General features: G+C 39.0%; 3 protein-coding genes and 1 long non-coding RNA gene across 6 annotated transcripts in view; 3 read left to right on the top strand and 1 right to left on the bottom strand.

Moving 5' to 3' along the window:
• The window catches only part of LOC121870360, a 36,204-nt gene extending 29,904 nt beyond the window's left edge, over positions 1–6,300 (top strand). Inside the window, exons 1-2 of one of the 2 annotated variants that reach the window (XM_042372152.1) lie at positions 1,142–2,584; positions 6,217–6,300. In XM_042372152.1, the coding sequence (XP_042228086.1) occupies positions 1,291–2,250 (960 nt within the window). In that variant the 5' untranslated portion in view covers positions 1,142–1,290 and the 3' untranslated portion in view covers positions 2,251–2,584; positions 6,217–6,300. Of the gene's footprint in view, positions 1–1,141; positions 2,585–6,216 lie in introns of those variants that run through there. The other variant, XR_006089701.1, reaches the window with a different exon arrangement.
• Positions 4,084–9,448, bottom strand: LOC121870361. Of its 2 annotated transcripts, none has more exons than XM_042372153.1 (4): positions 9,407–9,448; positions 6,252–6,474; positions 5,229–5,358; positions 4,084–4,952 (listed from the first exon to the last, which is right to left on the bottom strand). In XM_042372153.1, exons 1-4 carry the CDS (start codon positions 9,424–9,426, stop codon positions 4,450–4,452), a joined length of 876 nt encoding a protein of 291 aa, XP_042228087.1. In that variant the 5' UTR covers positions 9,427–9,448; the 3' UTR covers positions 4,084–4,449. The 2 variants fall into 2 exon arrangements, with proteins under 2 accessions (XP_042228087.1, XP_042228088.1); XM_042372154.1 differs by lacking the exon at positions 9,407–9,448 and adding an exon at positions 8,487–8,672 and having other exon boundaries at positions 4,085–4,952.
• Positions 9,449–9,770: 322 nt separating this feature from the next.
• LOC121870358 lies at positions 9,771–10,946 on the top strand. Its single transcript, XR_006089700.1, has 3 exons — positions 9,771–9,879; positions 10,218–10,344; positions 10,563–10,946. It is a non-coding gene; the product is annotated as an uncharacterized LOC121870358 (long non-coding RNA).
• An 8,711-nt stretch (positions 10,947–19,657) lies between these two features.
• On the top strand, positions 19,658–23,583 carry LOC121870357. Its single transcript, XM_042372151.1, has 3 exons — positions 19,658–19,762; positions 20,522–20,636; positions 21,865–23,583. The coding sequence occupies exons 1-3, from the start codon at positions 19,697–19,699 to the stop codon at positions 22,050–22,052; spliced, it is 369 nt and encodes a 122-aa protein (XP_042228085.1). The 5' UTR covers positions 19,658–19,696; the 3' UTR covers positions 22,053–23,583.
• The last annotated feature ends 184 nt before the right edge of the window (positions 23,584–23,767 follow it).

Genomic DNA, 23,767 nt, shown 5'->3' with positions numbered 1-23,767 from the left:
ACGGCCAAGTTGTGTGGTTACATGAAGTACATTATATGAAAGTAAAACATTGTTTGCTGGTATTTATTTTGTGTGGCGCTATGAACGTGTCTGGATATTTTTAAGTGTGTTTGTGTGTTCTTATATTTTTTTCGTTTGCGCATCTGAACAGAGAAAGATGGTTAGTTGCGCTGTTTGTTATTTGTTGACCAGACGAAACTTAAAGACAATAATGACCAATTTCGCGGCCAAATACGGGTTTTCTTTAGTTTTCAATCATATTAGCAAATGTGTTAATCTACAGGTCAAAAACACTACCATGCTACTCCTGGATTGACACTTTAAGCTTAAATTTATCTCCACTGCCGTGTGTTTGTTCTAACATTAAGATGAAAATCCAGTTAGAGGGAAAGCAAAAGAAAAAAAACATTCTTTGAACACCGTTTACCACAGTAACTAACTCTACCTTGCCCAAGACTCCCTGTATCGTTGGATTATACGAGAAAGTTTGGTTACGTTTAGTTGGCTGGTTGACGTGGTCTGCTTTATATACATAGTTAATATTCAAACTCAGTATTCCTTTACTAGTGAAGATCTCAAAAATTTAAAGATAAAATGGAGCTAATATACGCCTAAAATAATAATTGTAGTTGTAAATTATGGACTTTTGCTAATTTTGTAACCCGGAAAAATTTTAGGTGATACTGTTGCAGATCAATAATGTTTGTTTAAAGTTCCAAGTTTTGTTTTAAAGGACTTCTTCGAGAATCAGGAACATTAATAGCATTAATTAATTGAAAGCAGTAAATAAAATTTATACTTCCTTTTTAAATCATAAATAATGATTGTTTAAAAAAATTAAGATATATGATTTAGTTTTTGTAGTTAAGGACAATAAGAAGGTTTCAAACAAACATTACGTCATTCGTCTATGAACAGTTGAGCAGTGCGGTATCGATCGATTAGGCTCCACGGCACTGAGTATCCGAAATTTATAAAACCTCTTGGTCATGTCATTATGCATACTGTAAAATGATAATGAACAAATTATTACTGTAACATGAATAAAGTATAATATTTTATAATCTGCAACCTCTAACTGAAAAGGTCAAAAGAATGACAGAGCTTATACCATAACCAAAACAGTTTCAGTAACGTCACAAGATTGAAAGCGGTTTCGAATAATTGTCCCGACACTGTCTTCTTCCCTGCTTCGGAGCCGTTTCGCTCAAATCCAAAACCCACTGTCGTTCAGTTGTCTTGCCTACATGACCACTGACCGGAGCACCACGCTTCTCTGCTGCCCTGGTAATGACTGACTCCAATTCTGACGCCGACATCGCCGAGCTGGTTTCCTCTATAGTTAACTCGGCACTGCCCGAATGTGATCAAGTAAGTCATTCAGTGCTACTATCGACGGAGAGTCAACCTATGACGTTTCCACGGCAAAGTGAGGAAGGAGTCACACCGTGGCACCAGGGCGGAGCAGCTGTGAGGGAAGAGGAACGACAAAATGTGATAGAGCGTCGCTCGAGGGAGTTTACGCAAATGGCCAGGGGTTTGGTTTCAAGACCCCAGGGGCCCAACTTTGACACCAGCCAAAGTTACTTCCCTTGGTTTTCAGACCTTAGAACTTTGAGGCCTGTGACTGTGACGGTGGAGCGTTCAACTCAAACACTGACAGTAGCCATTGCAAGATTCCCTGTGGAGAGTCGTAGCTTCCCAGTGCCTTGGAGTCGACGACTTCGTACCGCCTCGGCAGCAACGCAAACTGAGACAAACACTTGGAGACACAGTCCACCTGTGGACAGGCCAGTGGTGCCCACATGGGACACTCTGCCGGAAGAGATGTTCTTTATGGATGACCTCACTCCTCACCCTCTGGACGCCAGCCTTGACGACGCATACTTTTCCGCCTCCCTGGACAGTTTCAGTCTCCAAGGCACTACCCATCATGAACTATCACCCCATGTCACAAACTTTTACGACGACTCCCCAGCTAGTGCTTCCTTCCATGAAACTTCTGTCTCCCGTATTTGGTTCCTCGAGGGACTACGAGCAAGATGGCCCACGACATTACCACAGAGGGAAGATGACGTAGTTATCATCTTTTCATCCGTTGGAAAGAAACGTACCGTGGCCACCAACACACTTCACGTGGGCTGGAGACGCCAACGACCGCCTCCCACTCGCCTACGGTTACGGAAGCTCTCCCTGGGCTGGCTTAGTAACCCTGTCACCACTGAGGCTGCTACCCAGACTGACGAATAACTGTTAAATTTTACGTTTTCGCGTGATTCTGTGTTTTGCCTTAGTTTTGTTGTTAAATTAGTTAATGAACAACAAGAACATCTGTCGATTGTAAGGTGACTCTTACAAAGTGATAAAGAAGAAAAATCCTCTTGACATTTTTAACCAATAAATATGAAAAGGACATAAATGTACATTGATTTGAACTTGTAGGAAGAAGATAATGAGCTATCCTGAAAAATATTTAGTACTACACGACCCTGAAGTTCTGCATGTGTGGACGGTGACGAATCAAGTAGAGGACGGTGACGACCATCTCCAGTGTTCCGTGACAACATAACTCTCCTTCCAGCAGGTAAAGTTCTTATTTGAATACAGTCTCTGTGAGTACAATTTTCTTTTAGATTTGTTTATATTCTTTGTCTTTCTATGAATTGATAATGCCAACTTTATTCATACATGCATGAAGTAAGCAACAGCTGTGATGGGTAGGTTACCAGTTTACACCTGGTAATTATCGTTGGGTTCGTTGACCAATTTCATGTTATTTCTTTTATTTTCTCCAAAACTTAACTTTGCCTGAACTTGTTAACGTGTTAGTTTAGGGTCGCCACCGTTATGATTTGTTTAATACCATAATATAGTTTATACCGTGTGTGTTTCTATTATAGTTTATAAATCGAATTATCCGACGTACGAATAGGTAGCTGTTTTCCTCCCTACGTCATTTTCCCTTTCTATCTAACCACTAAGCGTTGAATTTATAATTATCACTCGTTGATTGTTTCCTGCTAAAAGCTGACTGTTCAGTGACATGTTCCGCTATTGTCGAAGCTCAGGAGACGTGTAGACAAAATACACTCTTGCCAACAATTGTAGTTCTCGACCAATTAGGTATTATTTTAGTTATGTACAACCATCTCCTTCTCATTCTTGTTATCATATTCGGGAGCACATGTCACCTGCTCACTTTTTTTACAACCGACCCACTCTATCCGAGCGTATTCTCTCGTCCACAAAAATCGTAAAATTACACCAAAGGGTTAACCCCCCCCCCTCATCTAGAAAGTCAGGTTAGGTTAAGTGGGTTTCTTTTGTTGGTTAGGTCAGGTTCTCTGAGGTTCGTTATTATTCACTTGTGACAGAAGTAAATAGAATGAAAGTTAGTCAAAATGATGAGCTATATCTATTGCATGTTAAAAATCCCAGATGCCATGCTTTCATATGGCTCCGAAATGTGGTCTTACGTTTTGACATGTATTATGAGTTCTGACTCTGCCCTCCAGGGGGGGCCAGAAACCAACGTGGAATCTTAGGTCCCCACTCTCTACTCCCTCCATGTAACGATTCTAGATTTGACAGTATACGCTGTAGGAGAATGGAAAAACGCGAGAGGCCAGGGAGTTCTGTAGACATTGAACTTGATGAAAGTGTTGGGAAGTTTGGAAAGTTATATCTGTAAATAGGTTTCATTTCGCCACTGTTCTTTCCCAAAAGTTACCGTGGTCGATTTTGTAGAGAGATGCGTCCTCATCATAAACGCAGAGATTGCAGCCCATACTGTCTAGAATATCCAGGAGAATAGTTATATTACCGTCTGTGTATGAGGAGTAGAATTTAAATTAGAAACAGCATAAGACCATAATCGCTTAGGCAGGAGAAAGGAAGTACAGAAAGAGCCATAATACAGTACAAACACATTCAGGGTGCTAAGGGTAATTAATTTGTGGTGGGTGTGAAAATTTATAATGACATCTTGTATATAAACAACAACATAGAGTACGAAGATTTATGCTATTTCAGTGGGTTGATATTTCAAATCGAAAGCTGGATTAAATCTTATATAAATCCTTAGTACGTACATGTAATTGAAAAAAAAACCAAACAATAGGATATTCATTTCAGACTTTATTAGTTCACAACACGAAAAAACACATCAATTTTGAAGTAAATGAATTATTTATTTATTTAAAGAAAAGGTACAAACTCCATAAGCCTCGATTCCAAACTCACGGTACTGTCCACCCGTAGCTGTCACTCAGAAGCCTCCCGTACCCCCTCCAACCACTCCTCGTCACCCCCTTACCTTTACATTATTACCAGATTGGTTGCCCTACCCTATTCTTGTTAGGTCTTTGTACCATCAAGCGTGAGTCGAGGAAATGAGAGACTTAATGGCATCTAAAAATCTCTGGTTGTTGTGGTTAAATCTTCCCCTCTTTACTGTATGATGACCTGGACGTGGCAGAGATTCATGACCCCGGCTGACCCTACTATTGTGATAAAACTGCCTATTGCAGGTGGAATAAGGTTGAAAATGACCACACCTTCTGAGTCTGGGGAGATAGGTCCAGCCTGTGGTAGTTGGGTGATGTCTATAGTATCACCTATATATACCGTCAGGTTGAGAGGACTGGTCTTACTCTGAATGGTGATGACACTGACGATGGTTTGACTCGAGCTGGTGTACAGACTCCAGAGGGGACTCGGATCATTGTTGGTGATGAAACAATAATATGTGTCGGAACAAAAGTAGCCATTAGCGACTTTGTTTGTGTCTGAACCAGTAGCCGTGACAGGTGATACATAATTGGTGAAGTCCTCCACAATGTCACGTTCGTCATACAGAGTAGAGAAACACTTGCCAAAGGTGAGGGAGTTCCTCTTCGGGTAACCTATCCAGCTGGGCAACACTGCAGCACTGAACAAGCTACACATATTACCTGTAAGGGGACGACAAGGGAATTATTGAACCTACTGTAAATACTTCGTTTAGTCGTCGGGGAAACTAAATGCACCATAATTCTTGTTACAGGATAATAGTATTCTTTTCTTAAGATATTGCAAAATCGTTACACACACACACACACACCTCTAAAAGAGTGTGCGGTTTCTCTCTCTCTCTATAACACATAGGTTTCTCAGTCTTTCTAATCCCTGTACCTCTCCCAGACACGCTAAACACACAGCACAACTTGGCGCCCCTCCACCTTACGCACCCGAGACGCAGAAGAAATAGCAGTAGGGGGTGTGATTACAGATGGCAGCGCAGTAGATGGTAGAGGAACAGTTCATGGTTATTTCCTTCAACAGGCAATCGTTCAGGTCCAATGGGAACGCTACGCTCATCTGCACACAGAAAAGAGAAACATCATCCTAAGTCTTGAATAATCTCACTAAAGGATCATAATAAATGAATGCGTGTGAGGCTCTTGTGTTGACGTATTTTCGACTATTTGGGAACTGATTTTCTGCCATCTGATTGTGAAGATGGATCCCCAGTCGACTCGTCCCATGTACGTTATGATGGATGTGATTTTCTTCAACAAATTATTTCTTGTTCATAAACGTGTTGCATTCCAGACTACGAGATATTTATTTATCAGTATTGACACATGCCATATATTTGTTAACTATAGTGGGCTGGAGAGTGGGTTGGAAGATGGGGTCGGGTGAGTGGGCTGGAGAGTGGGTTGGACGCAAATGGGTTGGGGAACACAAGAGGGGGAGATAAGATTTGGCGGAAAAAAATTATTTAGTAAAAATAAATGAAGGTAAGAGAAAAATGAAGGATGGTGATCAGAAAATGAAATAACCGGACGAAAAAACATCATTTGGTGAAAACAAATTGGCCAACTGCCACGTTCATACTTTAGGAGAATAGATATTTTATTAAGATCCTCGCTATTATTTTTTTAATGTTTGAGTTTTCATTTTATATTTACTTATTATAATGAGCTCTTGCCGGGGTAGACACATTCATTGTAGTACAGCGAGTGACAAAGAGAAAAAGTAAGGTATGTTATCGTACAGTCTTCTCTGTAGATATTCAAGTTTATATTTGGTCAACGTTGACCAGGAAATATTTGTACAGAAATTTAAAAAGAGCTGTAAAGTAATCCACAATGGTTTTGGATTTGGTCTTTTTTTTTGTCCGTAAATTAAAGTACCATAGTAATTATGCGTAATAAATGTGTACCCTTTCAGCCTGGAACATCCGGTAATGACGAGCAGTGACTCACCACACGTGATGGACTGATGACAGAAGTGGTGGCAGAGACAAGATGAAACAGGAAAATGAGCACCACCATGGTAGCCACAACTCGCCACGGACGTAACGTCTGGGACACACCTGACACCACATCACGGTAAGGACCTGTTTCTCTACGGACGTCCTGCAGCTTTTCATAGAGGTTCCTTAGTCTGTCCTGGACATATTTCTTTCCTTTACGGACACTCCACATCCTGGTAGATTACAAAGAGATTATCTTATGTTAAAACACACCCACAATCACGATGGCAATAATAATAATGGATGCCCCTCTTGTTCGAGGATGGCCGGTCCTAGGGCTACCTAGGCGTGAATTTGTTTAAGGGGTAGAAAGAAGCTGTGGCCAACACCATATGTTAACGAGTTGTATAACCCAGTGTCAAGGAATAATCCGAGAAGACCGGACAACTCGTCAACTGCTTTGGCTAACCATTATCCCGAAACATGATCCACAAGTCGATAAACATCCAGGTCCCAAATTACTGCTGGGTAGACAGAGTCAAATGGCGTGAAGAAATTCCCTTTAGTTTCACCCTGCCCGGGATCGAACACGGGCCCACTCACTTGCTAGGCGAGCATGCTGACAACACACACATGCTTCAACTACACCCACACTACAGTAGTTGCGGCAAAAAAAAATTTCAGCTAAAAAATATACTGTAGAAAATACACACATCACAGAATCAGATGTTCTGGTTAATATAACTAGTAATTCAAAAGGTGTTATAAGTTTGAAATTTTCTATGCTGACTGTGGCTATGACACCTGAGTGTGGCGTGACTGTTGATTAACATCCACCCTGTTCAAGTAAGATCACGAGAACGTAAGTTTTATCAATATAAAAAAAATATCTATGCAATATTCATCTGTCTGTCTGTTGCAGGTAGTCTCCCAGACTACCTGACGTACAGAAATTAATCCTGATGATAAAGGGTTTTGTTCGGGGAGTGTATTTTTTATGACAAAATGTGTAAGGGATGAGGGAGAGGTGGGAGAGGCGTGGCAGAAGCCGGATGGGCGAGGGAGACGGGTGATGAGCACGGATACAAACGGGAAAACGGCTTTTATACTATAACACCTTAAAGGAATGCATTTGTTATACTCGTGTCAGACAAACAAGAGTCCATTATTTTGGTATCAACGGCATGGCGATTGATCCATACATCACTTTGACGTACGACGACCCGTTGTGTTAGTCCAAGGAATTGTATATCATAACATAAATACCTGTGTTGGAGTGGATCGTGGTCTGAGATCATAAACAAACAAACACAAGTTGGATGACTTTTGTACACGAACGTGATACGAATAACACGAGTGATACACAAGCTTATTGAAGCGACATTAGCACTTAGCGTTCATGCTTTGGTGAGGTGTATAGTTTGTTTATGTCTGACATGTTCAGGAACGATATGTTAGAGACGGTTTATACACTTTACGAGGACCTGCTATTCTTCCATGCTATTTGTTTGCTCGTGATATTTGTACGGTCATGTTTCACCCACATAATAATAATAATAATGGTTGGCCCTCGTGTAACGAGGATGGCCGGCCCAAGGGCCACCTAGGCGTGAATTTGTTTTAGGTGTAGAAGGTGTCGCCAACACAACAACTACACCCTATCTTAACGAGCTGCATGACCCAGTGTCAAGGAATAGTGCGAAAAGACCGGACAACTCGCCAACTGCACTGGCTAATTATTACCCTGGAACACGATCCGCAAATCGATTAACTTCCAGGTTCCCGATTACTGCTGGGTAGACAGAGGCAAATGGTGTACAGAAACTTCCCCATGGTTTCACCCTGCCCGAGGATCAAACCCGGGTCCGCTGCTTGCGAGGCGAGCATGCTTACCATTACACCACACCTCACACACACACAACCTCATCACTCACAGACACACACAACCTCATCACACAAACACAACCTCCATCTCAAACACACACACCTGGACCTCTGCGTGTGAACAGCCTAGGATTGCTTTTGTTGTCCTTGTGGTAGTGATCCCTGTTCACACGCAGAGGTCCAGGATTCGATTTCCGACTATCGGCATATAATTAATCTACTGTTTTTTTTTTTTTTGGCTTTTTTATTTGCCTCTGCATTTTTATCTGTCTGTAAATCTATCACTTCACTTATCTATCCATGTCTGTATAGAGTCATGTAGTTAAACGAAAAGATAGAAAGGAGACGAATATAGAAATACTTAGTCTTAGTCGTCGGTAGTGGAGCTTCAGCTAAATTCTGGCGGGCTTGCGCGAGGGAGGGAGGGAGCCGAGCGGTCTATCCAATATTGGTGCCTCGAGTGGTTAGCGATTTCACTCTGACCACACTGCTTTCTCTTTCTCATGCGCCCCAACTTTCTGCATACTCTCATTCGACGCATCCTGGCAGATTTATGGACAAGTCAAAGTGCGTCTTGTCTGTAACACATAAATCGTGCCTAATAAGTGCCTCCTTTTATCAGCAAGTTTTACGAGTAAGAATGCTTTCAACCTATCTATAATATGGAATGGAACACAATCTCCGTAATTTTCACTTCTATGAATTTATTGAGTGTTCTGATATAGCTGACATTCAAATAATAGAAGGATCAGTATTCAATCACGAGCGTTTCACGCACATGTGCACGAAACTTAATATACATTTATATCACTACAGTATACTTGGTCGGATCGATTTACTATTTACCTGCACTGTCTGTGTACACTGTTGTATATTTGCATTGTATGTACTGTGCACTGTTTGTATACTTGTACTGTGTATGTACACTGTTTGCATACCTGCGCTGTCTATGTACAAATCACAATCCAACGTTTCCCCCCCCCCCCCTAGCTGGAGGGAAGGCGAAGCCAAGGTTAAAGAAAGGCCAGGCGAATTGACCGACATTTGTTCAGAAGTTTGGTGATGAGGCACGATGACGATGAGGCTCACACCACCTCAACAGTCACTCAGGAAAAACACACGAGCACTGGTATGAAATATGATTCAAAACATTGACATGCTATGGTATGTTGGCAGGGCTCTTATTATTTTAGGAATATCAATATATATTTATATAAACATACAAAGTTTCATCCTTGCAATTTAAAAGCCTTGGGTGGGGCCATCCCCAAAATTTCTTACTCTTGTGACACTTCAGGCATACATGCACCTTTGCCAAATTTCAACCAGTGCAAAGCGAACAAACACAAATCAGTCACTGTGCTTTATATATTAGCTTCTGGTCTTTCTGAGTCATACCAGCTTCAGTGAAAAAATGAAACGCATCTCAAGGTCTTAAAAAATCCTTGAGAAGTTACCCGTGAGAAGCAATGGTGATAAGTTTGCAGGCATTTCCATTATGATAGGCAAGGTCTTTAAAATTCACAAAGTTATTTCAGCAAAAAGAATCAGTGGAGAAGTTAGGCATTTCAGACGTTAGTATCATACTTCTTGTGTAGTGTTTTCATCAAGGGGACTATGAGTGAGGGGAACAGTGTCAGTTCATAGTCTCGCCAACCGTGGCATCAAGTGGACGTCATCGAGATGGTACGTCGTACCAATAAAACATCACCAGCTTTCCACTCGCTCTACTTCTGAACATTCAGCCAGTAATGGTGAGCCTCTCTATTATGTTAACCGAGGATAATGCTCTTCATTTTGCTAAAAACTGACAATACCTTTACACAGTTGCCTCATTACCAGTGAAGTACAGTATTCTTTGTAACGTCAAAGTATTAACTTTGCAGTCGATTGCCATAAATTCAGACTAAGTGTGTCCTCAGACTCAGTCTAACATAGGTTAAAAATTCATGACCAGTATCTTCAAGTAGAGTCGCCAGTCTTCTTCACGTAAACCTTTTCTCATATTCGTGTCTCGAGTGGAGAGTCTCGTATCATCTTTGAATTTGCTCATTTATTACTTCATTACTGAGGTTCTTTTCCCTCCCTACAGAAGTCGCTCGGGGCTGTGGTTGTGGCCGGGCTGTGTGTCCTCTCACTACGGGGGGGCAGGACGAACGGCCAAGAATTGCAATGCAGCGAAGAGATTTCGGCCCAGTGCCCTATCAATGACCCGACCCGTGAGTTCTGTTTACACGAAGTATTTCCTTGAAATTCTCCTTCTGTTGTATTTATCAGTACTCTTCCTCATATTTAGTTTGTTTAAATTATCTTACTCGAGGGTCAGGTTAGTCTCACAATTCTCTTGTAAGAATAATGTTGATGTTTATAGTGGAGTTTGGTTATTCATTGAAACACTGTGTTCTCGCTTCCAAGCACGTGTTTCACTCCTTCACAGCTCCACTGTACATCGCGGACCCGGTCGACTGTGCCAAATACTGCGAGTGTTCCGTAGGCACCGCCTGGAGCTTCCACTGTGATGCCAATTTGCTGTTTAATGACATAAAGCACGTTTGTGACTGGCCAAGGAATGTGGACTGTGGTAACCGAACTCGGCCTACAGTTTAGTACTGCTGACGAAGGAGCGATTGGACCTGATGTTTCAACAGCTACACCATGGCTTCAGTTGATGGCTGACATTTGTGTGATTGATAATGAAAAATTTTCATGACATTGAGAATGATGCATCTATCCATTTTTTTTATTTCTTTATATCTTGTATTTCATTTCCTGTAGAGTAAATCATGTATTTTGCCGGACACATTAAACTTTGTATAACTTTTTCAAGACCAAATTAAGCTTAACTGAACCTCCACGTCTCTTCTTGGTGTTTAGAGTTAATTTTTAAAGTGTTTTTGGAAGAGCTGTGCAACAAAATGTAAAGATTCATGCAAATAATGTTTTAGACTCTAGAAGACTGAAATAAATTAATCAGCGTATCAAAGCCTTAATGGTAACATTATAAACCAAAATCAACATTTTACTGTCAACAATAATATTTGTGGGTGACTCACTCGCACGGTACTCAGTCTAAAGGAGAAAGGTTGATGGTTAGAAATTATGTATCTTAAAAGTTCCAACATTGGCACAATGTTATCTGGAAACTATAACCAAAGAGTATCAGGTTTCACCATCAGAAGGACACGCATGACACGACATACCGGGAACCAGTGAAAAATGGGACAAGGAAAAGAAAACTACCCATGGCAAGTGACTTGAGAAAAAATATTAACAATTAATTGTTTTGGGTCTGATAATGACGAGATATTTGTCGGAACCGTACCAAGTATATATATATATATATATATATCTTCAGGACACGTTGTGGTAGGCTTCATGTCTGGATCGTCCCTTTGATGAGTTCCAAGAAATCATCCTTAAACATTTGAAATATATATATATATATATATATATATATATATATATATATATATATATATATATATATATATATATATATATATATATATATATATATATATATATATATATATATATATATATATGATAACCACAAGGAAAAGAAGAAAACACGAAGTTCCCAAGCGCTTTGTATATTCTACATCTAAATTAGAACTTCTGTTTTTTTTCCTTGTATATATATATATATATATATATATATATATATATATATATATATATATATATATATATATATATATACAGTAAATCACTGTAGGTGCGCGTGATCTAGGTATATGCTGATAACCACAAGGAAGAAGAAAACACGAAGTTCCCAAGCGCTTTCGTATAATTCACATCTTCAGGGGTGAGTACAGACTAAAATAGAAGTGCAAGAACAAGTTATATATATATACAGAGGAGGGTTAGAACAAGTCCACAGAGGTCAAGTATAGGTAATGACCCTACTAATCTTTACAAAAGCACCGCAGCGGTCGGTAGTCAGGTCAGAGGAAAAACTGACCCAACCTTCTCACCTGGTTACAAATCTTCTTAATTACAAATTGTCCAATTTGTACATACCGTTACTCAAATTCATGTTAACGGATTCGGTATGTTTAATGAGACTAGATTCTATGATGTTCCTACTGTTCCTTGTGGTTATCAGCATATACCTGGATCACACACCTACAGTGATTTTTATTATATATATATATATATATATATATATATATATATATATATATATATATGTGTATATATATATACTATATATATTATACATATGTATATGTAATATATATATATATTATATATATATATATGTATATATATGTATATATATTATATATATGTATATATATATATATATTATATATATGTATATATATTATATATATATATATATGTATATATATATATATATATATATATATATATATATATATATATATATATATATATATATATATATATATATATATATATATATATATATATATATATATATATATCAAGATTTATCTTATCCACGTTTTCATTGTGGATCTACTTGATATATATATTTGTCGAAACTAATTGTGTATATATATATATATATATATATATATATATATATATATATATATATATATATATATATATATATATATATATATATATATATATATCGGTACCAACGTATTCTCTAAGTTGAGTCCTGTCTTGTGGAACTTGGATTTGCGGCCTTGTGTTACTCTCACATAGTCGAAAATAGCACTGAAATACATTGGTTTGTGTACCTAAAAGGACCATGTTCAACGCGCATTCGTCACATAAGGCTGCAAGTTTCGCCCCACCACACCGTGCCCCTTTAACTAGCATAGGAGGCAATGACAGGCACGCATCACCCACCACACCTCCCAGCTGAGCCAATGATGCAACGAGTAGACCCGCTTCAGCCATTGGGCGCGCATCTGGGGCACGTGGGCCGCAATGCATGACACTCAAACACAAAACTTTTACAACAAATATCTTCAAAATAAAGCAAACCCCACCTCGATACTTCTATTGGTATTGGAGTAACAAGCGAAAAACTTTAAGGTCTTGTTTCTCACTTTTTAAAAAATGGCACTTGCGGCCTTATGATTCTAAAGCCCTCATACGGTTCCTCGGGGCTGGTCAGCCTTATACGGTCATCAAGGCGTCATCAACACGTCATCACCCTAATCTAAATGAACTGCTTGACCCAATGTCAAGAAATAATACGATAACACCTGTCTGGTCCTGCACCGATCGATAAACATCCAGGTTCCGAATTGCCACCGAAGTGAGAGCTAAATATATATATATACTATACAGACATACTGTACATAGAGAGAAGTAAGAAAAAATAACACAAACACAAACTTGATTAAATGACTGAATAATATACTGTACTTATACAGGACAACTCTTTCTTGTTTGACCACCTGCTTTCCTTAGAGGTCTAGTGAGGGCCATCCTCCTGGGGTCTGTTGTTACTACAGGAGGAATCCGAAGTGCCCGCAGAAAACCTCTCATGTTCGGTGGGATCAAAATGCAGTTATTTTCTCACATCAGACCTAAGGCGATACTGGACCCAAGTCACAATGGTGAGGAAGAAGCTCATTTACCTCTTTACCACCGAGAACCGAAGACACAATGCCATGTTTATAAAGACAAACAATATGGAGATAAAATGCAACGAGAAGGACGTGAAATATTCTCCTGTAGATCAATTGGGAGAAAATAAACTACGCCGTTAGTAACTGAGACAGGCTGTGATAACATTTTATCAGTAACCCAGAGACTGTTTCTGAGAAGATCCTCGTGGGAAAGGACTCAGTAGTGGGAGCTTTATCTCTATTATTAACTGATTCTTGAGCTCTTATGTAAAATTATGACAATAAGATTTAATGTACAGTGCAACGGCGTGCGTGCGTGCGTGCGTAGTTCTTCGAGCAGGGTATATGCATATGTAAAATGAAAGACAAAAGTCGTGTCGTGAAATTTGGTGAAAACATATGCCGAAAGACTGAAGCTTTTGGTGCGCTCTGCCTTGTGGTAGGGAGCTCTCATAATTTTTCACGAGTTATATTTAATCTTCGGACAAAACTGCGACATGACTTTTGTCTTTGATTGTACACCAAGGTGGTTCCTTTTTTTGGGGGGGATTACGGATATCGGGGACGCCTCTCCATCGAGTTTTATCCCGTTGTGAACGCTGGCAGATGGTACAACACTCAAATAAATTATCGCCAGACTCCCAAACATCTCATTCACTTATCAGCACTCGTTCTACAATGGTGAGAGTTCCTGATGTTTCAAACTGATATATTTTAGTTTAATACCATAGAAAAAATTAAATAGTTTTATTTCTAATGTCGAGGAAATAAATTTTCTTTAGTTATTGTTTCAGTTGTGACTTTCTCACTACAATTAATTCATTCTTAACAAGTTTGTCAAATTTCTCTTATCTAAATTCATAAATTTAAGTTGCATGAAAGTTTAATCTGTACTTACAAATAATCTGACTTTGGAACGACAACGAATTTTGGATAATGTCAAACTAAAAGAAAAACACAAGAAGTGTCATTTTCGACGTAACCAAATGTGTAAGGAATCCTCTACTCTTAAGTATTTATTTTCCATATTCTCTTAGTAGTAACAATTTGTTATGCTTTATCACAGCAACATTTATATCCACTTTACAATAGTTGCTGTTGGTTGGTGTGTTTGTCTTGTGTGTGGTGGAGGTGAGGGCGAGCCTTGACGGGATAGAATGCAGCAAGAAAATCACAGACGAGTGCCCAGCAAAAGACCCGACCCGTGAGTTCTATTCATTCAAGAGTTTCGCGTCTAACTCTCCTCCTGTTTACCTTGTCATAACCCCTTTTCATACATTTATAATTGTTAACGTACTGAGGAGTTGGTGTTATATGTTATTATTACTGTGCTTCAACAACTAACGCCTTAAAGCGCGGATCTAGGCTAGTAATTATATTAGTCCATCAATAGTTTAAAATCATGATACTCGTATATAACACTGAAAGGGGTTGACTAAAAAAATTAATTATATATGTATATATGCTGATAACCACAAGGAAACACGAAGTTCCCAAACGCTTTCCTGTAATTCACATCTTCAGGGGTGTTTTCTTTTTCCTTGTGGCTATCAGCATATACCTGGATCACGCGCACCTACAGTGATTTACTTGCTTATATATATATATATATATATATAATCTGACAATATTCTGTTTGCAGACACAACACTAGTGTTTATAAAAGGATTTGTTTTATTAATTTTGCATGAAGGACTCGAAATGAAGGAGAAATGTCCTCACATTACATTACTGTATTTTAATTCCCTCACAGCTCCACTGTACATCGCGGACCCCGACAACTGTTCCAAATACTGCGAGTGTTCCGGAGGCATCGCCTGGAGCTTCCACTGTGATGCCAATTTGCTGTATAATGACATAAAGCACGTTTGTGACTGGCCAAATAATGTGGACTGTGGCAGCAGGCCTATCGTCAATTCATCGCCACCTAATGTTTAGTGTTGCTGAGGGAGGAACTGAAGCCGTCACTAGTATCACTTGGTTAAATATTCCTACCACTACTCGCAGTTACCTTTCATACTTCGTGCAGTCATAGATTAGTTGGTTATAAGGAAAATTGAATATGTTCCACACATGTAGTCTCTAGAGGAGGTACAGTGATAGTTCTCTATATTTCCATCACTTTTTTGGACTTCCCAATGGTTTACGTCTCGGTAGTCCTTGTTCCTCAGTGGTGCAACCTGCCCCCTACACATCTCACTCTTTGAGATGTTCTGAATTTTTTTAATAGGTGCTGGTGTTTCAGTTCTCTGAGTTCAGCGTTGCGTCTTTTTCTCCAAGTGTTCTTCACATCAAAGATTGGGTGAGGCGGGCGCGTCTATATTGCTCTTTACTTTCTGACGATGACTCCTGTAAAGCCGAAACGTCAATAAACATTATCTTTGACCTGTTGTTTTCATACCAGCCCCTCCACATCTCCCCCCGTCTCACAAGGATTCAAGGACAAATCATGGTTCAGATTAGTCTTTTAGAATGAAGGTATCTCTAAAATGTGAATATAGATAAATAGAACCACAACAATTGTGATAAACACACTGCATGTGTTCTGGTATCAAGTTCTATCTACAGGAGCGAACACAAACACCTGTAGAGTTTTTGTAGGTTCTATTTACTGGATAAACAGAGATACACAAGGGAGGTGGCGCTCCTTACTCTGTATGGGGGTCAACTAGCCTTCTAGGCGACATGTGGTAAGTGATACACTAACAGCTCCCATATGTCGCCAGGCACATTAATTAAGCATGTGGGACATGGTAAATACATTGCCACACGCTGCTAGCTAGGCTGAATAAATAGAGCATATAAATGGAGCACATACATAATATACATACAGCATACATAATATACATACACACACCAGGAAAATTGTGTCTCGTCAAAGTTTTTCACTCGTTTTCACGGCGAAACCAGAATCAGAAGTGTCAAAACTTCCGCAGAGGAACTTTAGGGAGACACCACTAGATCATTTCAGCATTTCAGATAATGAAATATTATAGAATCGTAAGATCAAGGAAAAAAAATTCCCAGGTCCAGGCACAATATATCCCAGTTTACTGACAGAGGTACACATTAATGTAAGCAGACTGTTGGCGATGATCTTCAACGTGTCATTTAAAATAGGTGAATTGCCGGAAGATTAAAACCTGCATCGGTAACATTATTATCCAGGTGAGGAAAGCTGAAACTTTCCAACACCTATTGACCTATGAACTCTATATTTACCAACAAGACCATGTAATCCACCATGGAAGATCATTGTGAGAAGAAAGTTAATCTTGTTAATAAACTACAGTGGCAGGACTTGTATGAAGATGCTATACACAAACATGAATGGTTCGTCTCATAAAGTTTTTCAAAGGTGTAATTCTTCCTCACTTGGAGTATTGTGCTGTATTTCTGCTTGGTTTCTGCGATATACTTAAGACTGCCAGTTGATTGAGAAAGTGCAAAGGAAGGCCACCGAGCTGGTGCCACCTCTCCGATACCCGAGTTATTGTGAGAAATTGGAACATTTTCACCTGCCTACAGAAGAGCAAGGGCCGATGTAATAGAAGTTTATCAGCACCCCAAAGGACATTACTCAGTCACATATACAGTACATATCTGGAGTTAGAGGATGACCGTCCTACTAAAGGTCAGGGCTTCAAGTTGTCCTTTTGAACAACCCACGTTAAGACTTTCAGGTGATGATTAAAGCACAAGAGAAAGTTACAGATTCTTTGTTGAAACGTAACAGTTGTTGCCCGGACGATGAAAACGGTGACGAACCAAATTTTTTTCAAGCATTACAGACGCGGTCAACTACAGTAAACAGGAAATGTCAACTAATTACTAGAAATGAACAGCGTGAAAACGTATATGAATGTTGTCAGAAGAGAGAGTGATCATCCTCCATCCATCTTTACATGCCAGACTCCTTTTCCTGCGCCTATACTTAATTTTACCTGAATTATCTTTCGGTCCTTTTACTTCATACTAAATGTGTGTTTGTCGTAAGTTAATCTTTACATACATTAACATCTTCATACCGCAACCTTTAGATAGATAGCCTTACAAAAGTTTACGTTGTATTTTGTCTTGCCTTTCCTCTGTTTACCATGTCCTTCCTTCAATACTAATCACGTTTAAGACATGTAGGTATATGTGATGCTTCTTTAGTGGGCAGTTGTTAGATCCTCGGGAAGTTATTAAGATCCCTGGCATATCGCCGTGGTAGTTGCAGTGGTCGATGGTTCTCTGTGGGAGGTCGTATCAACCACGCGCTGGCATCGAAAAGATAAATCTTATCAAATGCGCACGTACAGTCACCCAAAAAAGTCCTGTCGCGAACCATGAACCCCGAGATTCAGACTCTTGAATCCGAAGCATTTATGGACAGAATAATGTATCAGTGTCTACTGCTTCGGGTTCACGAGTCTGAATCTCAGAGTTCGTGGTTCGCGACAGGACTTTTTTGGGTGACTGTATCACAGTCCACCATCTTTTCTTTTCCATACACAATCGTAATCATCATTTTTATTCCGCTAATTAATCTCACGCAAAAAAAATACTTGCCTAGTGACATTTTAAAGTAATCAAATTTCCGATGCCTAATAATCCACATATCTGGTATTCTGCGTCGCCACACTGCACTACTGCTGCTTGGGAAACACTACACCTGGGTACATTCATGAGAGGTTGTACCCCTTCCCCCCCCCCTCCCCCATAGACTATTTAATACTTTTTAAGTTAACGTCAAAAAACTGAATAGCGGAGGCGTCGTATTTCTAAGAATCCATTTTCACATTATCTTGTTTTATTTGAAGAATGAGTATACAGCGACAGTATCATCGTTATATAAAGACAATTAGGGTAACACCTGAACCCGACAACAGAATTGTAAAGTGACGAAGTAAATTTACTTGAGTAGATTACTCAATTAACATTTTTGGATATTTACTTTTTAAAAGGTACCCAACTTTTTCAGGAATTTTACTTAAGTATGGTATTCTAATATTTTTACTCCAATACAAGTGAAAAAACAAAAATCGTTACTTGTTACATGCCCCAAACAATAGTTTTAAATATCCAATCACGAGACACAGAACAGCCTTGAAAGCTTACCAATCACAATCGTTTCTTGACGTCTGCTGCTTGTGAGCGTCTATTTAGTCATGCTGGGCTTATATTTAAACCTAAAAGATCCTGATTGGACAGCCATAATTTTCAGAATCACTTATTGATTAATCTCGATCCAAAGATTTGCAAATAAACATGTGTAATGCTATTGTATTTGGTTTTTAGTTAACTAGTTTTTTTTTAATTTACTGTGGATTTATTTTAATATTTGAGACGATTATTGATTTTGTTACTTTTTACTTTCAGTACTTGAATACCTTATGAATTAGATACATTTTTACTTCTACTCGAGTACATTGAACTTTGGATTCTTTTACTTCTACATGAGTAACATTTTACCAATGTAACAATACTTTTTCTTAAGTAACAAAGTTCGGTACTTTTAAGAAGTCTGGGCTATTGTAATTACTAACCATGCTGGCGCATCTAAAGATCTCAGTCGATAAGCGCAGTAATAACATATTGACATTAAAGTATAGTACATATGAGGACCCTCGTCGAAGTTATTGTCACATACATCACTTAAGTTAATATAATTCACACACTTTCTGTTCTTCTACGCATGGCGAACCTCTTACGTAATTTAATCTTCCCACAACCATTATTAATCTTGACAATCCATGACAACTACTGCTGGTTTAAATTTTCCTTGTGAATGAACGAGGCTTGCTGGTAGTGCCTGTGAAAATGACGCTTGACAATCATATGTACACTTGTAATCCACGCGAGAAAAAGAAAATTATATATTGCTAGTGGGTGTGGGTGAAAATATGTCAAGAGTTTCCAGATAGATAGATAGATAGATATTTTGTTACCCATCTTATCAGTCGTGTACCTTGTCACATTATCGGGTAGTGATAAAGGATAACGTGAGGTAGTGGTGTATATAATGTGTGCCGCGCCATCAACTCTGATTCTTTCTCTTACCATATTCGCTGAAGCATCAAAAATCATGGTAATTTACTGGAGAGGTTGTTTGTTGTTCTAAGTGACCCAGCTGCTTGGGTTGGGAATACTGTTTGCAGAAAAATATTAGCAAAAACTGTAAACTTAAAGATATTTGCTATTTTAAGATTATTTTTTTTCTCTTGCTTATTTATTATTTCATTTATTCGTGTTATTTCAATCCATTTCTCTTTGTGAGTCTGTCTCTTCTTCTATAGTAGGACTGTAGTACTCTTCTCTATTATCTTTCTTTATATTTCTGGGAATACGTGTATAACTAAACCAAAGTAATTATCACTGTTGTATTCAATGAGCATAGATACGCAGCTGTTAGATTTTTCTTTTTATCCTTAGTTCCTCCAACTTTAATTATATCAAAATAATAATTTAGTAAGTAATATGTAATTGTTCATAAATAAGTCAAATAGTCTGAAGAGATTTGAGTGAGTAGGACTGACATAGGAGTGAATGCAGTAAATGATAACATACCAGGAAAAAGCAGACAGAACCCAGTAGAACGCCACTTTTAATTAGAACAGAATAGGTATTATTTCATGAGAAGGTACTTCAATACAATAAACAAGAATTGGCAAAAAAAATTAACACCAAAAAAGATACCGAGCCGTAATTGCTGATGGGAGTAGTGCACTATACAGGTAGTGTACTATACAGCGTTAGTAAGAGATATACAGTAGTTGTCCTATGTTGACTCCCGCCCTCGCGTGGTCAATACAACTTCTTTCTCATTAGTGTTGTGACTCTCCCGCAGAAGTTGTTGTTGGTGGTGTTGGTAGGCCTTTGTGCTGCCTCTCTCGTCTCTGCCCAGAGTGAAACACCCTGCAATGACTCCATATCCGCCCAGTGTCCACCTGTAGATGGAGCGGGTAAGATCATATATATTTGTGTGTGTGTGTGTTTATTTTCTGTGCATTCTTTTATGCTTGTTTGTGTACTATATTCCTATTCAGTATTCGGGATATAAGAACTATAGTGAAGTCTATCAAATGAGGAATAGGAATTTAAAAGTGACTGGAAGAAACACACCTGTACGTCGGTTGTGTGGCGACGAGGGTGTTCAAAATTAATTTTATCCAACATCAGTTATTTTCCATCCCCTCTCCCCTTCCTCCTCCCCCGTACCCATCTCTGTCACCTGTCACTGCGCAACTCCCGCCCCCCATTTCAGAGAGATTACCGCAGAACTCCGCAGTTTCCTAAATTATATTATAGGAGGAGAAGGGACGACTTAATAGAAGTCGTTAACACCTCAGACGACATTATTGGCGAATACCACAAGTTCAGGAAATTCAGGGGAAACTTTTTTGGGGTGAGAGTTGTGAACTCTGGAACAATATGCCAAAGAGTGTTGTGACGGCACCGAGTGTGAGCTCATTCAAGACCAGCTTGTTGAACACTGGCACAGGCACAGACACATTCAGGAGCCAGCACATGCACAGTACTTGCCAACAATGCCTAACAGACGTGACCGATCGCTCAAGCGGATAACTAGTGGCAAAGAGGATAAAGTTCAGACATTGTAGAATGTAGAGGTTGTGATGGGTTGATTAAATGTTTCAACAGATAATCGAAGTTATGCGTTTGTTATAAAGATTAGTTTATAATGGTAATTTATTATCACATACAAATTACAAGCAGAACTTGGTTTTCAGTTTGAAAAAGAAGTATCATTAACCCGCCTTCCGTTGTCACCTCCCCTCTACCTACGTGTGATGACGTCATTCTTAGATGTAGTGTAGTACCCTAAGAAGCAAGGATGTAGCAACGCCACCACCCACTATGACCTGTGTCGACAACAGTAACCCCCTCATAACAAAAAGCCGGTATTAAACTTACTACACATTTTAGGGATTTTTTATATCTTAGAAGATACAAAAAGAATCATTCCTCCTATTGTTTACCCCGTTTCTCCTTCCCTCTACTAATTACAACGCTTCAGAAGTCGGACATTCACATTCACACAAATAAATTATGCAGTTTCATCTTTATTATAGTGAAATAGGGTATCTTAGTTTGAGTATAGGTCAATTTCACCGTTATATTGCTCGTCAAATGATAAACCGTCGGCAAGACACTTACCTCCTCCTCTTACAGATCCGGTGTACCTTCCCGTGCCTGAAAACTGCAAGGACTACTGCGAGTGCTCTAAGGGCACCGCTTGGCTGTTCGAATGTGGAACTGACACACTCTATAATATTGAGAAAGAAACCTGCGACTGGGCTGTGAATGTAGACTGTGGCGACCGCCCCATTCCTCCTGCCCTTTCCAAGCGATTCCTCTAGAGTACTACCGGCAGAGAAGTCTTTGTTGGGGATATATTCGAAGAGCTGCCGAGGCCGTTGCCATGACTATCAAGGAAGTTATAATAAAGATTAAAGTTTAGAAGTGAAGAACACCAGGGAAATCACTTAAATATCTTGAGTGATGAGTTGTTTAATTCAATTGATTTACGTTTCGGAACATCACTTAATTACTCCATCCTAAGAAAAGAGCCTCGCTGAGTTCTCCAGTTACATATGTAAATTCATAATAATGAAATATAGAACTGATCATTGTTCTAGAGACACAAACAATAATAGCAGTTAATACAGAATCGATACATAAAACAAGGGCTATTTGATTAATTACCATAAGTTTAAAATAATAAATCAACATAAGTGAAGAAATTCAAGTGCTAAGATAAGCACTTGAATTTCTTCACTTTTGTGCAGAAACTGGACCATTGTTCTTTATCTTATCCTCGGTTCTGTCTCCAATACGCACTTTTGCCGAGTACTGGGTATCTGCTGGTTCCAGAAGGTATTTTTAGTATCTGTACCTGCGCCAGTGTTGGTTAAGTCTGGTCTTAAATACGCTCACACTCGGTGCCGTCACAACGTTCTTTGGCAGATTGTTCCAACAGTTCACAATTCTCTGTCCGAAAAAGTTTGCCCTGACAAGTTTTTGGAACGTGTGGCTTCTCCAAACTTAAGCTGCGACCTCTAGTCAGTGGTATGGGCATCCGCCAGCTCCAGACTTGGAGTCTTGGACACTCGAATGACTCGACTAAGTTATGTTTAAAAAATAAATAAATAAATAAGTGGAAAGGGGTGAAAAATAGCTTTTAAGAGTTAATATTGTATATACTAAAGTAATGGTTGTTTCCAAAATGTAAATTAATCCTAAAATACAAATTATGGTAGGCAATAAGGCAATTAAACAAGTGGATTTTTTTCGGAAGTAACATTAGCTAGGGTGGTTAAAATGCACGGAAGAATAGGGCAAGCAAAAACGGAATTTTACAATATAATATACCTATTGAAAAATCACATTAACTTCAATTTGAGAACAAAGGGCTGCTAAAAACCTTTATGTGGCAAAGGCATCAGAAAGGGGTTGGGGTCCTTCGAGTGGTGTTAGAGGCGATTGCTGAGAATAAGTTATATTGACAGGAAAACAAATGAGAATGTACTAAGAATAGCAAAAAACTTCAAGAGAGATGCTTGAAATACATAGAAAAAGAAAGATGAGAAAGGATATCAACGGAGATATTAATTGGCAAAGTTGATAAAAGGGGAGGGCCAGGGGAAGGCAAAGACTGGGATGGATGAATGAAATTAAAATCTGGGTCCTCAGAGAGATACCAAACCTTGGAGGATTCGTAAAAACAGCCCGAGAACATTTAAAGTGGGTGAATGTGGTCGCCAACCCTCAGATGTGGGCACGGTACTCTGAATGATGGATGTTTTATATTCTAAACATAATTATCTTGGAATAACTAAATGATGTGTTCATTTGTATGTGCAATAAACAATAAAATATAAAAATAGTCAATTTGTTCTTCAATAACAAAGATTCAACACAATACCAAGTGTATAATATCCAGAAACACACACACACTCTCTATCTCTCTCTCTCTCTCTCTCTCTCTCTCTGTATATATATATATACAAGGCACTTTTGCTGGATCTAGAATATAATTTCATTACCAATTCGTAAAAAGAGACGTAACCGTACG

Source organism: Homarus americanus, unplaced genomic scaffold, assembly GCF_018991925.1.
Source record: "Homarus americanus isolate GMGI-L3 unplaced genomic scaffold, GMGI_Hamer_2.0 scaffold40856, whole genome shotgun sequence".
Taxonomy (NCBI): Eukaryota; Metazoa; Arthropoda; class Malacostraca; order Decapoda; family Nephropidae; genus Homarus; species Homarus americanus.
This window is presented reverse-complemented; position numbering and strand designations above follow the sequence as displayed.

What these genes read in the sequence shown, in the direction of transcription:
- LOC121870361 (XM_042372153.1), bottom strand. Translation starts at nt 9,426, where the DNA reads ATGCCTGAAGTGTCACAAGA. An exon ending in ATGCCTGAAGTGTCACAAGA is followed by an intron (nt 6,475 to 9,406) that starts GTAAGAAATTTT and finishes GTAATCTACCAG; the next exon opens with GATGTGGAGTGTCCGTAAAG. An exon ending in TCATCAGTCCATCACGTGTG is followed by an intron (nt 5,359 to 6,251) that starts GTGAGTCACTGC and finishes TTCTGTGTGCAG; the next exon opens with ATGAGCGTAGCGTTCCCATT.
- LOC121870357 (XM_042372151.1), top strand. Translation starts at nt 19,697, where the DNA reads ATGTGTGCCGCGCCATCAACTCTGATTCTTTCTCTTACCATATTCGCT. An exon ending in CTGAAGCATCAAAAATCATG is followed by an intron (nt 19,763 to 20,521) that starts GTAATTTACTGG and finishes ACTCTCCCGCAG; the next exon opens with AAGTTGTTGTTGGTGGTGTT. An exon ending in TCCACCTGTAGATGGAGCGG is followed by an intron (nt 20,637 to 21,864) that starts GTAAGATCATAT and finishes CTCCTCTTACAG; the next exon opens with ATCCGGTGTACCTTCCCGTG.